General features: G+C 40.9%; 1 protein-coding gene across 5 annotated transcripts in view; it reads right to left on the reverse strand.

Annotated features, from left to right (window-relative positions):
* Positions 1 to 4053, reverse strand: part of LOC136828451 (nuclear transcription factor Y subunit gamma-like) — a 338180-nt gene extending 334127 nt beyond the window's left edge. The window contains exon 1 of one of the 5 annotated variants that reach the window (XR_010850046.1): positions 3544 to 3566. Coding sequence is in view for 2 of the 5 variants with exons in the window: in XM_067086521.1 (XP_066942622.1) it covers positions 3544 to 3548 (5 nt within the window). In the remaining 3 variants the exon portion in view is untranslated. Of the gene's footprint in view, positions 1 to 3543; positions 3830 to 3867 lie in introns of those variants that run through there. The other 4 variants (XM_067086522.1, XM_067086526.1, XM_067086521.1 and 1 more) reach the window with 4 other exon arrangements.
* Between the last annotated feature and the right edge of the window lie 11368 nt (positions 4054 to 15421).

The raw sequence follows: 15421 nt of genomic DNA on the forward strand, positions 1-15421 counted from the left end.
GTAGAGTTGACACGAGCAAAACACAGGGAACAGCAGGAGCAGATAGACCACAGATACGCAGGAAGCATTGCAACAGCATACATGAAAACCAGCAATGACAGCGATCGAACTACATCGGCGGGAACAGAGTCAGAGCGATCCCGACGTGGTAATATGTCATCTAATCAGGTATTGTGGTCGATCCCGAAGCAACACTGAATGAAAGTCGGGAATGTTTACATCTGGGCAGGCAGGTATTCCTGCCTACCTGGTGGTAGTTACTGCCTAACCGCCTTGTTCAAGAGTTTAACGGCAGTGTCCAGCTTCGCCGTAAGTAATTCCTAATGTAAAGGACCGATGGTTTGTATAATGTGTCAGACCAACTTGGGTTTGCATTATATCAGCAAAACAACTACACTCCTATATCACAAGAACTCACAAACAAAAACAAAAGGATAAGTCAAACTGATGATCGGGCAGAGACATCTGTACTCGACAGCAGCTGAAAGCAAAGTGAATGCATACCGACTGGGTGGGCAGGACTCCCACCCCTACCATTGGTAGTTAAACACCTTGTTTAAAGTTAAATGGCTATTCCAGCTCACCCTCACAAGCAATATCCCATAAGTCAAGACAGAAAGTTTGTATCTGTGTAGGAACAACTGATGAACTACTAAAACAGGCAGTTATAAAGTATTTTTAGAGGGGAGGCTCCAACTTATTGCGGATTTCAACTTATCGCGGGTGGTTGTGGTCCCTAACTCCAGCGAATACCTGGGGTAGACTACCGGGGTTCCAGGGAACCCTGGGTAGTAGTTGCAACCATGCACAAGGCAATGGGAGCACGAGGCAACCTTCCTCTTCCTCTGCTTGCCAGCTTTGAAGAAGGTGGAGGTGGTGACAGCACTCGATGCTGAAGACGAAAAAACGAAGACAACAATGACAACTTCCTTTCCCTCTCTGGGAACTCAATCTAAAGGGGTTACCAAGTGAGTAGGAGCAGTCCTACAGCTAGCAGACACCATGGCCAGTAAGTCATCACATGCACAGTTGGAGCAGATACCGGCAAGCCCCTCGAGCCTAAGAGTGATCATTAACTTCACAACTCTCGGCTCTCCCAAGAGGCTTGGAGAGGCACATAACTCTCTAAGGCCCTCAACCTCCATAACACCTGAAAAAATAAGTTGGGTTAGATTGTTTATTACACTCATGTCACAGTGTGACATACAGTAAATGATAATTAATATGGATCAAGCTCAAAAAAGAGAAACCAAATACGCAGTCTGTCCTTCCCTGGACAGCGCCTAACCCAGTGGTTTCCTCTTCAATGGGCTAAAGTGATTGTGAGGTTTGCATATAATTATATCACAAACAGCAATCACACAAAAATATATCAACAAAAATCAAAACAAAAGAAAGTAAATGTCAGTCAGGCAGAGACGTCTTCACAAAATGGCAGCCAAAAGCAAAGTGGATTGCAGTCTGAAGAGTGGGTGGGGCTTCACCCTACCGTCAGTAGCTAATGACCTTGTCTGAAAGTTAAATGTCCGTTCCAGCTCACGTTCGCAAGCTAAATCCTATTTAAAGACCAAAGGTTTTTATTTGTGTAGGTACAAACTAGAATTTTAGTCCCAGTAGTACTTCTCATTCAGATTACAATGGTTTCAAACTAATACCAGGTACCCAAGGTTAGGTTAGGTTAGGTGTGGTTGGTTAGGTCATTTGTAAAAAATGAACGTCAAAATGAGATGGGGGCGAGTGAAGAACGACGGGCACAGGTTCAGCACATGAAAACAGACGTGACCTCTCCTAGAATGCTGTGTGTCCTGTCCTAACCAAACTTTACCTTCCTAACCTCACTTAAGGCGCCGTGCCTTGACCTAGCCAAAGAGATAATAATATATACAAGTCCAAGATGCAATAATGGCTTATAGCATATTTAACTCTACTTCTTACAAAATACTATTAGCATCCCTCTGGTGGGCACAGTGGCCATTTTGACAAAGCACTGTCCAGGTGGCCTTTACCCTACTGTAAGCTTTGGGTATTTCTACATAACAGCTCTGCACCAATTATTACCTTGGAAATTGATTTTTCCTATAGACAACTTTTAGTGTTGCTGATGAAGGAGGTGGTGTTGTTTATCGTTGGTCAACTATTATTAACATACAACTCTACCCAACATGTTGGGGACCTTGTGGGAATTCGGGGTTTTGGGTGGGGAAGTACACTGGGAGACAACCGGACTGTCACATTGGTCTTACAGAACGGTTCCGTCCATTTGCAAGTCATTAGGGAGCCATATGTTCAAGAAGGGAATGGCTAAGGAAATCTTTGGTCGAACTATATAGTAGCTCCGTGGCGGTGATTGCCTTCTAACTTAAGTTTTTCTACAGTTTTTTGGTTGCTAATTATGAATGTATCTTTAATTTTTGGCGCTCGAGTGTAATTAACCTGTAATTAACCCTGAAGTCCATCCAAAAAGGGGTTTCCAGACGCGATCTTCACAAGATCTGTTTCGAACGGTTCATACCCCGTCCAGCAAGTGCAATAACTTGTTAACGTATGGGTACCCAACACGCCCGGGCCAGTACTAAACACGGCGAAGGGACATTCCATTTGGCTGACAACAAACAGATGCACTCCCAGTATCAGAAGCCCTAAAAGTGTAGAAAAAACCAGTTGAAAAGCTAAAAACAGGCGCGGAGCTAATATATAGAATTACCACATTTTTTATAACAGGAACCATACCCTACTAACCTAACGTACCCTAACCTAACATAACTTAGTAGGGCATGTTCCTTAGCAGGGGGGGGCTGCAACACCTGGACCCCCAGGTGAAGGAAACTCCACTTTTCACCAAAAGCTCCCCAATAGCCTAATACTGTGCATGTGATGGTAATTCTAAGCCGGCTGTCCGCGGTGAGCTAGACTATGGCATTTGACGTTTTCCTATGTTATTTTACTTGCTTTACAAGAATTTAAAGTAATATTTTCTTGGCTGGCTGTAACTATACTGCAGTTGACCTCTGAAGACTACACAACTTGAATTACCTAACGCGGGGGTAGGTCTAAGCCGGCATTCTGTGGGGAGCCCACCACCCCGCTCCATAGCTAATAGGGCAAAAATGTAACCAGTAAACACCCCTACGGTATGTTGGGTTGATTTTTAGAGGTGTTTACTGGTTACAATTTTGCCCTATTAGCTATGGAGGGGGGTGGGGGGCTTGCCGTGGAATGCCAGCTTAGATCTACCCTGTCGGTAGTGTAGTCTTCAGAGGTCAATTACAGTTCAGTTAAAGCTGGCCGACAAAATATGACTTTAAATTCTTGTAAAGGAAGTAAAATAACATAGGAAAACATCAATTGCCATAGTCTAGGTGACCGCGGACAGCCGGCTTAGAATTCCCCACGTGCGATAGTATTCCAGGCTGGCCAGCATACAATAATATGTCAGTTCAGAGGTTAATTACAGTCGACTGACCAAAAATTGGCCAGACGGAGGGTAAATTCTTAGATACGCAACCAAAATAGAAAGGAAAAAGTCCACTTCGAAGGTAATACCTCATGCGAGTTGTTCCACGTTTGTACCAAGCTTTGCTATGCCTAGCCTACGATATGAGGACAAGGCTCATCTGTAAAAGGTGCGCTCCCTACAAATCTCCTTTCTGCCTTCAAATCATTACGAAAAACTGGGCGATAGGTTAAACAAGTAACCGACCGACCTCCTATGCATTTTTCCACATAAGATCACTGGTGCCCTGCCTAAATTACATCTCGCGTAACTAATTTAGGTGGGTGGGTGGCAGGGCAGGACATGAGAGGCCTAACTTAAGCTCTGGTCTAAGCTGCTGAAACGAGAAATGTACAAAATTGACCTATACTTACTTGACATACAACCTGAAATTATGACATATATATATTTATATATATATTGTATATGTAAAATGGGGAGCACTCAAATAATTCCGTCGAGTTAGCGGGTCAACATAGCCAATTATAAAGAGGAAATTTCGGACGGTGGGCAGAGTCGAATTCTGTTCCCGCAGATGTAAACAAAAGCTCAAAATACACAAAGCTCTTACTTTCAAGTATTTACGTCAAAATATATTTATGAATGCTTCATTTAACATGTAATGTCTTTAAAATTCTTTACGTGCATCGGTATATACTTTGTTGTAATATATATTTTCCGGAATTATGGTCACGATTGTTGATATACCGCGAAATTTAAAATCAAATATCAGTCCCGAATAATTCTTAGACGAAGAGCTGGAATGAATATATAGGCTACCTGAGGGAGAATTTCAGGAGATTAGGATACCTCTTATAAGTACAGTACTGGTGAGAACGGGTACACATCAAGGCAAAAAGCTATTTTGTGGATAAGGAAGGGATAGAAAAGGAACATTTGAAAGGGAAGAAAATAATTACATTCCCGGATAAATTACTATCACACCCATCAACAGGAAGCTAGATAATTTCAATAGAAACAAAAAATCGGTAGGCGAGGAGTAAGAGGGGGCCGGGGGGGGAGGAGGGGGTATACATGGCAGCGTGTCTAGCCTGTGAAGAACGATACTTCGGTGAAAGCGGCAAATCTTGCAAAAAACGAGGAAAACAACATAAACAAAACATTAGATGCTACAATTAGGTTAAGCTCTTCGGTGGATGAGTCGGTAGAGCTGCGGACTGTCACTCGATGGGCCGGAGTTCAATTCCCCGGCCGGCTGATGAAGAGTTAGAGGAATTTATTTCTGGTCATTTCTCGCTATAATGTGGTTCGGATTCCACAATAAGCTGTAGGTCCCGTTGCTAAGTAACCAATTGGTTCTTAGCCACGTAAAATAAGTCTAATCCCTCTCTCTTTAGGAGAACTGTTAATCAGCTCAGTGGTCTGGCAAAACTAAGTATACTTAACTTACAATTAGGCCACGTTCACACAAGGCATTTTCAACCGCGCAGTCGATTGTGCAATGTTAGCTTATGGAATCGTTCACACATAACCGCGGCGGTTTCCCCTCGCCAACGCGCGATTGCCGGGCGTGTCGAGATACATAGATTACAAGCCAATGACATCGTTCACATTAGTCCAGCAGATATTGGCATGAATTGTGCCTCTTATGATAAAAGCATGAAAGTTGGCAGAAATGTTTAGCAGGTCAATACAAATAAATTTAGCTATAGGGCCATCTCAGATTTTGCCTGTAACAAATATGGCGGCCATTTTTGTTCCGCCATTACTGAAATATCATATTTGGCTTATAAAATGAAAACTATGCAAGCTAGGATAACAAATAAGGTGTCTTTTCCTAGGTTTTCAGGGTCAAGGAATATGATAAATGTATTATATTTCATCAGATATGACTAGATAGAGAAAATAGGCACCATATTTGTTCTGCATTTAACGAAAAATCGTTTTGTTGTCTATAAATCTTACAACACATGAGCTAAGATTACAAATATGATGTCAAAACTATTTCTTCAGGTTTAAGAATATAATTAATGCATTATATTTTATCAAATAGGACCCTTTTTATATCTGACTGCCATATGTGTTTCACCCTATTACTGAAATGTCAATGTACAGCTTATTGCTATTCTATATCTGACAATGTGGACTGCTGCCTGAGGTGGAGTCAAATGCATTCACTTTCACTTTTACATTCTGCTGTTGTATTATAAAGTTGTATTATAAAGCACTACTGCACATGTTTATCCTACTGTGTCCTAATTAATGCTTTCTCACTCTGCTTACAGGCCAAGTTAAACATAGAAGATAGACTTAGTACATAGCCATAGCTGTGGTGTTGGGCTTTATAGTTGTACAGTTGGGCTTTATTACTAACAGATCAGGATGGAAAAACTCCATAGGATGGTGAGTCAAGAAGAGCTTGAGGAAACACAGCTAACTGAGAAAAAACAGACTGGAACTTGTGCTTTATATGCCAAGAGAACACCCATGAGAGACTACACTGCCCAGCAGATATTAAGCGAAGTACAGCTGGTACTGGGTACAAGACTATAGCTGAAAATCTTTATGCTTTTGAACAGTGTGGAGCGTTTCCCAGGTCATTAAAATTAGACAGGATTGATGAGGAGGTGGCATTGAAATGACACTTGTAAATCAGAGAGCAAAATTTCATGATGGATGTAGATTGAAATACAACAAGACTAAACTGGACAGAGCACAAAAACGAAAATTCTCTACAGAAAAAGAAGAGACAAGCCAAAAACATACACGTAAGAGTACAGAAACTCAACAATCCTTAACTTCATGTGTCTTTTGTGGGCTGTCATCAGGAGAGGTTCTTCATGAAGTCTCTACTTTTGAACTGGATACCAAGGTCCGAAAATGTGCACTGGCTTTACAAGATACAGTTTTGCTTGCCAAACTTAGTGCAGGTGACTTAATTGCCCAGGAAGCAAAATACCATGCAAGATGCTTGGCTGCACTTTACAACAAAGCTAGAAATATTGGAGAGACAAAGGATGAAGACAATGAAAGCATTAACCATGGCATTGCCTTTGCTAGTCTGATATCATATATCGAAGATGTGAAGGAAGATGAACTTGTAGCACCAGTGTTCAAACTTTCAGATCTTGCAAAACTGTACACTGACCGATTACAACAGCTGGGTGTTGCTTTGTCTGGGCGTGTGCACACAACCAAACTCAAGAACAGGATTTTGGCCTATTTTCCTGATATGGAAGCCCATAAGCAGGGACGTGATGTTATTCTGATGTTTAATAAAGACATTGGGATTGCTATAAAGAAGGCTTGTGAACATGACACTGACAATGATGCTGTTCACTTGGCAAGAGCAGCAAGTATTATACGAAGAGACATGTTCAAATGAAACCTCAGTTCTCTGGTAACTTTCAGGATGAATGTCAAGAGCAATCATGTCCTTCATAGTACTGACATCATCACCATCAAGCATTGATGAATGGATAAGCCATATAGAAAGGTTTGTGGTGTTGCTCTATGACCGGACAAGCAGTCAGACCTCAGTCAATCAGGCACGAAAAATCTTGTTTTCACAAAAGGGACGACAGATAGAAAACATCCCACCCACCTTTGCTGCATTAATGCATCACACCAAAAGGGCAGTGTATCAAGCTGCATATTGCTGGGGCCAAGCAATGATTCAACAACCAGCAATTCCTTCCCCAGAGGAGTGGGGATGGCAGAAGAACATTGATGGAGACTGGGCAGTTCTATGGAGCACATTACCTGAAGCCTCAAGCGCATGTCGTGAGCTACTTAAGTGTAGATGTACAAAAGGTTGCAGAGGACACTGTGAATGCATTAAGGCTAATTTGCCTTGCACAGCTCTCTGCAGATGTGGGGAGAATGTGACATTCTAGAATAAAGAACTTCCATGTAGTATATCTATGTATCACATATATGACAGACTTTACAGTTTAATAATAAGTGCATAACCTCAAATCTGAAGTATCAAAGTTTTTATTTTTAGGAATAAATAACGTTTGTCTGCTGAAAAGAAGTTCATTTTACATTCAATAATAAATGATTGCAGTGTGACTTAACAAATTACAAAATATCTTGTCAACACAAGAACTTTCGAACCCCATAAAGTATATGTATCGTGTGCTGAAACACCAAAATAGTATAAACTAGCAAAGATATTGCTTCTTTTGTATGTTCAGAATGCTCCTTGACCCTGAAAACCTAGGAAAAGACACCTTATTTGTTATCCTAGCTTGCATAGTTTTCATTTTACAAGCCAAATATGATTTTTCGGTAATGGCGGAACAAAAATGGCTGCCAGATTTGTTACAGGCAAAATCTGAGATGGCCCTATAGCTAAATTTATTTGTATTGACCTGCTGAACATTTCTGCCAACTTTCATGCTTCCGCGGCGGCCACCGCTCATTTAACGCTGCTATCGTTCACACGAAGCGTTTTTGACCGCGGCGGCCAACACGCGGTAATGCTTCTTTATATATATATATATATATATATATATATATATATATATATATATATATATATAGATAGATAGACAGATAGATGTATATACACTTTTTTGTGACATCCAGTGTCAGAATGGACTTGGAAGAAATAGCTTGCGTTTGGCTGTTGAATCGCAGACTGAATTGGCGCAAACAGCGCCAAAGACGGCATTGGGTACACCCAGTTTTACATGATAGACATACCTTTCCACTCATGACACAAGATGCTTACCTCATGTAATTGTTGGAGATGAGGCCTTTGGGATTATGGAAAATGTTATGCGACCATACAGTGGAAAACAGCTGTCACACAAGAAGAAAATATTTAATTACAGATCGTCAAGAGCACGTACTGTAGGTACATAGAATGTATCTTTGGTATCTTAGCTAATAACTGGCACATATTCCATAGGTCTCTCAATGTCAACATCGACTTTGCTGAGGATATAATAAAGGCATGTTGCATATTGCATAACTATATAAGGGCAAGAGATGGAACCACCTATGCATAGTAGGCCTACATGAAGGTCATGTTCCAAGAGGAGGCCTCATGTCTGCAACCTCTGCCCGAGACAGATAATATGCAGATTACTTTGTAAATGAAGGTAAACTCGAATGACAGGAGAGAATGATTTAGGAAAGTTTTCAAGTCTGACAAAGAACAAAAAAGGATAAATTATAGTCTTCCTAGTTATTAGAAATTTGTTTGATGTAAATATAAGATTATATTGTAAGTGAAAGAAAATGTGAGTTTCAGGTTATAATGCTTTTGTATATCCATTGTGTTATTCAGTTAACTTACCTATGTAGGTTTTGTTTTTCCTTCAATTCTTCAGAAGTGCAGAAAATATCCACAATTTCTTCCCAACCCTTTTTCTTGACTATTCTGTCTCTGTACTCCTGAGATTTCATGTCCCAAATTGATAGGCGTTTTTCAATTTCATTTATGAATAAATCGGTATCAAAATTATCCTTCTCCATAGTTAACAGTGACAGCAATGCAATAGTGTGTGTGACTGTGATCACGGGGACCAGACGTGGCGTGGGCTGCTATGGCAACGCACAATCTCTTTTCTCATTGGCTGACACACAGCCAATGATGGCACCTGCTGTCTTCAAAAAACGCGGTTCACCGCTGTGTGTGAACGATGTCATTGACTTGTATGTATCTCGACACGCCCGGCAATCGCGCGTTGGCGAGGGGAATCTCGCTTCCGCGGCGTATTGGAAACCGCCGCGATTACTTGTGAACGATTCCATAAGCTAACATTGAACAAGCGACCGCGCTATCTCAACGCGAGGTTGAAAACGCCCTGTGTGAACGTAGCCATACAGCGGTGAACCGAGCTTTTTGAAGACAGCAGGTGCCATCATTGGCTGTGTGTCAGCCAATGAGAAAAGAGATTGTGCGTTACCATAGCAACCCACGCCACCTTATGTTAATGATCCCAGTTAACCAATAATAAGTAATTATTTATGTTTGTACATTATAATAATAAGGTCCCCATTTGATCAGTCACACAATTCTTAGGCTACTTTAAATAAAATCAGTGCATCCTGTCACTGATCAACTGTTAACTATGTAAAATAGAGATTGATCATTTTGATACCGATTTATTCATAATTGAAATTGAAAAACGCCCATCAATTTGGGACATGAAATCTCAGGAGTACAGAGACAGAATAGTCAAGAAAAAGGGTTGGGAAGAAATTGTGGATCTTTTCTGCACTTCTGAAGATATGAAAGAAAACCAAACCTAGTTAAGTTAATTGAATAACACAACTTTATTACTTATGTTTGTATATCATTATTACGTTCTCGCCTCTCGAGATCGACAGGTTCTTTACAGAAAATAAGCAATTGGGCTGTAATGACTGACGAGAGGTGACAAACAAAGGAGGGAGGAGCAGAACAAATACAAAAAAGGTTACCTTAATATTAGTTTATTACAAATTACTTATATACATATTTACAGTCGAGTCAGGTTCAATTTAATAACAATAAAATGAACATTACTACAAATGAATAATACAATAAAATATTAAAGCCCAGTAAACAAACTGAAAATAAATTACCAACACACTTGGGCGAAAACCAGGCAGCATAATAATAATAAAAACTAGCAGCTCAAAACATAATACAAAAGCAAAGCAATAAACATTTAAGCAGCAAAATAAAATAACAGGCAGCATAATACATCAAAAACAATAAATACAAAAGCAGCATACTACTTGTTACCAAAACAGCCCGAGTTACATTAACATTCACAGACGATGTTGCAACATAGGAAGACTGCAGGACAACGAAGACAGAGCCGACACGGCAACCATCTAGTCCTCAAGCACAAGTCCTCCAACTCCAGGCGCCCATGACAGAGTCGCAGACGAAGCTGTATCATTGGAAGACTGCAGGACAACGAAGACAGAGCCGACACGGCAACCATCTAGTCCTCAAGCACAAGTCCTCCAATAACGATGACCAAGATAGCTGACACGGCAACCATCTCGTCCGCGAAAACTCTCCGCTGCTCTGCTGCCAGAACCTGACTCTCAGGTACGGATACCTGCTGCTGCTACCCCAGCTGGCTCGCTGCTGCCCTGGACCATTCGGTCGTTCTGCCCTCCAGAACCTGGCTCGTTGCTGCTACGAACCTGACTTGTTGCTATTACGAACCTGACTTGTTGCTGTTACGAACCTGACTGGCGAAGTCTGACGCCATTCACCAGACGACAGCTCGCCAGCAAGAAAAAACAAAAACAAAAAAAAAACAAAAGGAGGCAACAACCCACTAAGGGAACAATCGACAAACGATTGTTCCTAACAATCATCAATGGATATACAAAAGCATTATATCCTGAAACTCACATTTTCTTTCATTTACCATATAATCTTATATTTACATCAAACAAATTTCTAATAGCTAGGAAGACTATATTTTATCCTTTTTTTGTTCTTTGTCTGACTTGAAAACTTTCCTAAATCATTCTGTCCTGCCATTCGAGTTTACCTTCATTTACAAAGGAATCTGCATATGTTTGACTCCTAGAAACCAAAATACACGGTATGTAACGAGGAAATAGAATTAATAAATGCATGTCATTTTTTTTCCATGGAAATAGTTGTTTGATTTATATATAGAACACATTTCCTTCAACAAAACTGGTTATAATAAAAGACTCACCCTAATGTTTTGACTAGTTTTTGTTCTGGGTAGATGGAATCCCTCATCAAGGTGTTGACCTTCGATATGTCTATCTTGATTAGGTCTAACAGAGCATCGAAAGATTTCATAGACATTCTAAAATAATTAAAAAAATTTTTTCATGCTCTCTTAAAGATGGGTAAAATGTTACAAATAAACCAAAGGTATGTCTATCATGTAAAACTGGGTGTACCCAATGACGTCTTTGGCGCTGTTTGCGCCGATTCAGTCTGCGATTCAACAGCAAGCTATTTCTTCCACGTCCATTCTGACACTGGATGTCACAGAAAAAGTAGAATATATATATATATATATATATATATATATATATATATATATATATATATACTGTATATATATATATATATATATATATATATATATATATATACTATATATATATATATATATATATATATATATATATATATATATATATATATATATAAAGAAACATTACTGCACGTTGGCCAATAAAAAAACGCTTCGTGTGAACGATTACAGCGTTAAACGAGCAGTGGCCCATAAAACAATTAAAAACGCCCTGTGTGAACGTAGCCTTATATGTCGGCAGTCGCCAAGCACTGTTGGGAAAAAGACCACAAAACAGACTGAGAAAATATGAATTTTTTGTACAGGAACACTGACCAAAAGGCCAGACTGACTGTTTCACTTTGTTTTGTAAGGACTGGAGGTTGAGTGACATACTGGCTGGGTGTTTACTGGTTTATTGGTAGTTCCTTACTGAGATAAATGTTCAGAATCTTCGAAGATGTTATTGACACGTGCGAGCGGTAAGGTAGCATCTACACACAGACAGGTAAAACAGAGATACAGGCTCGGGCATCTGTGTTTGTCAGTAGACAAACAGATGGCGATATCAAGAGACATAATTAACATTCAGTGATGAAACATATATCAATGGAAAAGCCAGGAAATTCTACACATGTCCAATTGCATGAGATTCGAGACAGATTAATGGATACAATGCAGTAGCATAATATATGTGAAATGGGGAGATGTTTGGTGTCTTCACAAACAGAAACACACATACAGTTTGATACAGAAGATTCGTTGGAACATTATGAGTAGGCTACATGATTAGAATGCTTGCATGGCAATGCAAGTAGTGGTGATTGTACATACATCAAGACAACAATGATTAGGTAGAAACAGACGGAAATATTGTATGGTTGAATTCGCGTTCCTGTAGGGAAAGAAAACGAGACGCTTGCTTTGTCCTGTCCACTCCGATGGATGACGATTGACGAACACATGAACACACACGTGCTTGGAAGAGACAGCATCGGGCTCTTACAGTTTCACTTTGTTTGGTTTTATGTACATCCCTCCACAGGGATAATTCCCTCTCTGGCGGCCCCTTGTACATTTTCAAAACAAATTGCTTTTTATATTTTATAATTGTCTTTCAGCGTTTTCTCGTCAGTATCTGTTTTTTCTTATTAAACTGCATAGAAGATTATAAGCCAAAGCCATGAGCCGTATTATTTTTCACTTTTGACACATTCTTTATATACTGTGCACTTATTGCCATCATATGTTTTATGTTTAGTATCACTATGACCTTTCTTTACACAATTTTTACGCTTGAAGATGTTGATAGCACATTCATTTGATTTGTGATTTTCACCACATCTAGGGCAAGCTTGGTCATTTCTGTTAGCATATTATGATTTATATTGTTCGTCGCTTATGTCAATTTGTCTTTTGCATTTAGTTTTTTCTTTGGCCAGTCATGGCGCCACCTGCATGTAAACAAACCGTGTGTTCGCTGTTCCCGCTTCTTTTCAGTCTAAATAAAAATCTACCGACGATAACACAAGTGTCTCAATCAGCCCCTTCCTGGAACTCTGTTAATAAGTGAAACTAATCCTAGAGGATCTAGAAATTAGGGTAATTCTAAGCCCGCTGTCCGCGGTGAGGTAGCCTATGGCAGTTGACGTTTTTCTATAGAACTTGACCTGCTGAACAAGAATTTCAAGTAAAATCTTGTCGGTCGGCTGTAACTAAAGCGTAATAGACCCTCGAAGACTGCACACCGGTACCGTGGGTCCCCTGCACTGGCACATACAGCTCAAGGGTAAATTACAGTTTAGCTGCAGCCGACGGGCAAAATATTACCCTAAACTCATGCAAAGCAAGCAAAGCAACACTGAAAAACGTCAACTGCCACAGGCTACCTCAACTACACACTAACCGTTGCTTGCCATCAGGGCGAAGAAACGTAAACGGTAAACAAATCCGCCATCTTGGGTTACGTAACCACTAGGGAGCCATATGTTCAGCAGGGCGGGGGGAAGGAGAGGTACTGCACAAAAGGTACAAGTTGGTAAAGTGACGTAGGACTTATGTAGAAACATGGCGTTAAATGACAGTTACCCAAAAAATAATAACGCTCCTACATGAAAAGCACTAAAACCTAATAACACCAAAACACAGGTGACCTAACTACCTACTAATAAAGAAGATAGTTTAGGAACCTTACCTTAAAGGGGTGGAGGGTACAATTCAGCCGCCGCCTTTACAAACGCGTGGAGCCTCGTCTTCGGGTCATCAAAGTGGATTTTAAAATGGGCTACTGCCAAGTACCCGACGAAGTTGTACCCCCTTCGGCCGTACCTAGGCGTCGTCTCACGAAGTTCCCTCCACCTCCTCTCAATAGTATTTGTATGCGCACCAGTTACTGGGTCCACAAAGTTCATGGAGTGATTGACGGTTAAGTGCACGTAGCCTTCGTCCTTCAGGCAGTCATAAGCTCTCCAGCAATCAGATACAATAGTTGTCCCCGGTACAATGTAGTCCTTATAACTAAGGTAGCAATTGACACAGGTAAGAGGCAAATTGCACTTGGTTACAGGCTCAGAGGAGCGGGAGGTTCCGGGGGTTACGTCCGTCATCATGCTGGGTTGAAGAGTGAGTGAACTGTGCCGGTGAACTGCACCGGAACAGGGTAGGAAGGATAAAGTTGGGGTGCTAAAAGTGTATTTCTGCTTTCAGTTTTGGGGTAGCGGAACGGCGCTGCACGCCTTATCCGCATTTTTAAAATAATCTGGCAGGCTCGTATGCTCTGGCAAGCGGTAACATTGAGCGCTGCGCCAACCAACCACAGGGCTTACAAAATATGTAAAAAAGGTTTGTTAACGTCACTGAGAGAAAGTGGTAGCGAAACGTCCTGCAAGACCCTTCTCCTCCTACCCCATATACATGCTTCAGGTGTCTGCCGACAAATGTAAAGTAATTTTGTAAGTTATTTATGGTAAAATCATGTTGCGAAGAGACGTCAATATATTTGTGAACGGAAAAGTACTGGAAGAACGTTGTAGGCACAAGCTACAACGAATAGGAAACGGTTATAAAACAGTTGAGCAAAAGGAATACATGTAACTGAGTTTATGTATCCCCCAAATTCTCCACCTGGGTGAAACGTAATGTTGGGGTAACGTTGCAACGTGATTGGTTGGGTACAGCCACCCGCCAAAAACCCACCAACTACTCTCTCAGTTGGAGGCATTGGATGAACCGAAAGCTCCCCTGTAAGACCGCGCATGCGTGACATGGCCTGGAATCAGCAGTAGTAGTGGTATGTGAAAAGTGCCTTTGTAACGGCTCACACTGTCCATTTATTCCCCCTTATTTTTACGCTTGTTTTTCGTGTTCCAAATGACATTTATAACTGGAAATACAACAATAAATTGCCCAAACCTTTTCCCAAGTTATTTACCCCACCCAGAACCCTGGGTTCCCAACGGGTCCCCCTCACCGTGAGCTATTCTCGAAAGTGTTTTTACCCACCCAGGACCCAGATTCCCAACCGGTCCCCCTTACCGTTGGCTACAGTTCCAAGGTAATTTACAGCTTAATTACAGCCGAGCAACAAAATATTACTTTAAATTCTTGTTCAGCAAGTAAAGTTCTATAGAAAAATGTCAACTGCCATAACCTAGCCCACCGCGGACAGCCGGCTTAGATCTACCGAAATTAGTAAGGTTAACAGGTTATGGGCCCAGAACACATTGGGATTGATTGAAAAGTGTGATATCGTCTAGATATAAGAAAGTGCTAGCCTAAGCTTCCCTTGGAGACTGTTCCATCAACAAGTAAGAAGATGATCGATTATGAAGAAAGGGAAGAGACCTCCAAGAAGATTCTTCTACAGTGTGACGGGGCTAACTATTACCCGTGGTCGAAGAGGATCGAAGCAAGACTGATTGACAAGAACTGTTGGAATGCCATTGAC

The sequence above is a fragment of the Macrobrachium rosenbergii genome, chromosome 42, assembly GCF_040412425.1.
Source record: "Macrobrachium rosenbergii isolate ZJJX-2024 chromosome 42, ASM4041242v1, whole genome shotgun sequence".
NCBI lineage: Eukaryota > Metazoa > Arthropoda > Malacostraca > Decapoda > Palaemonidae > Macrobrachium > Macrobrachium rosenbergii.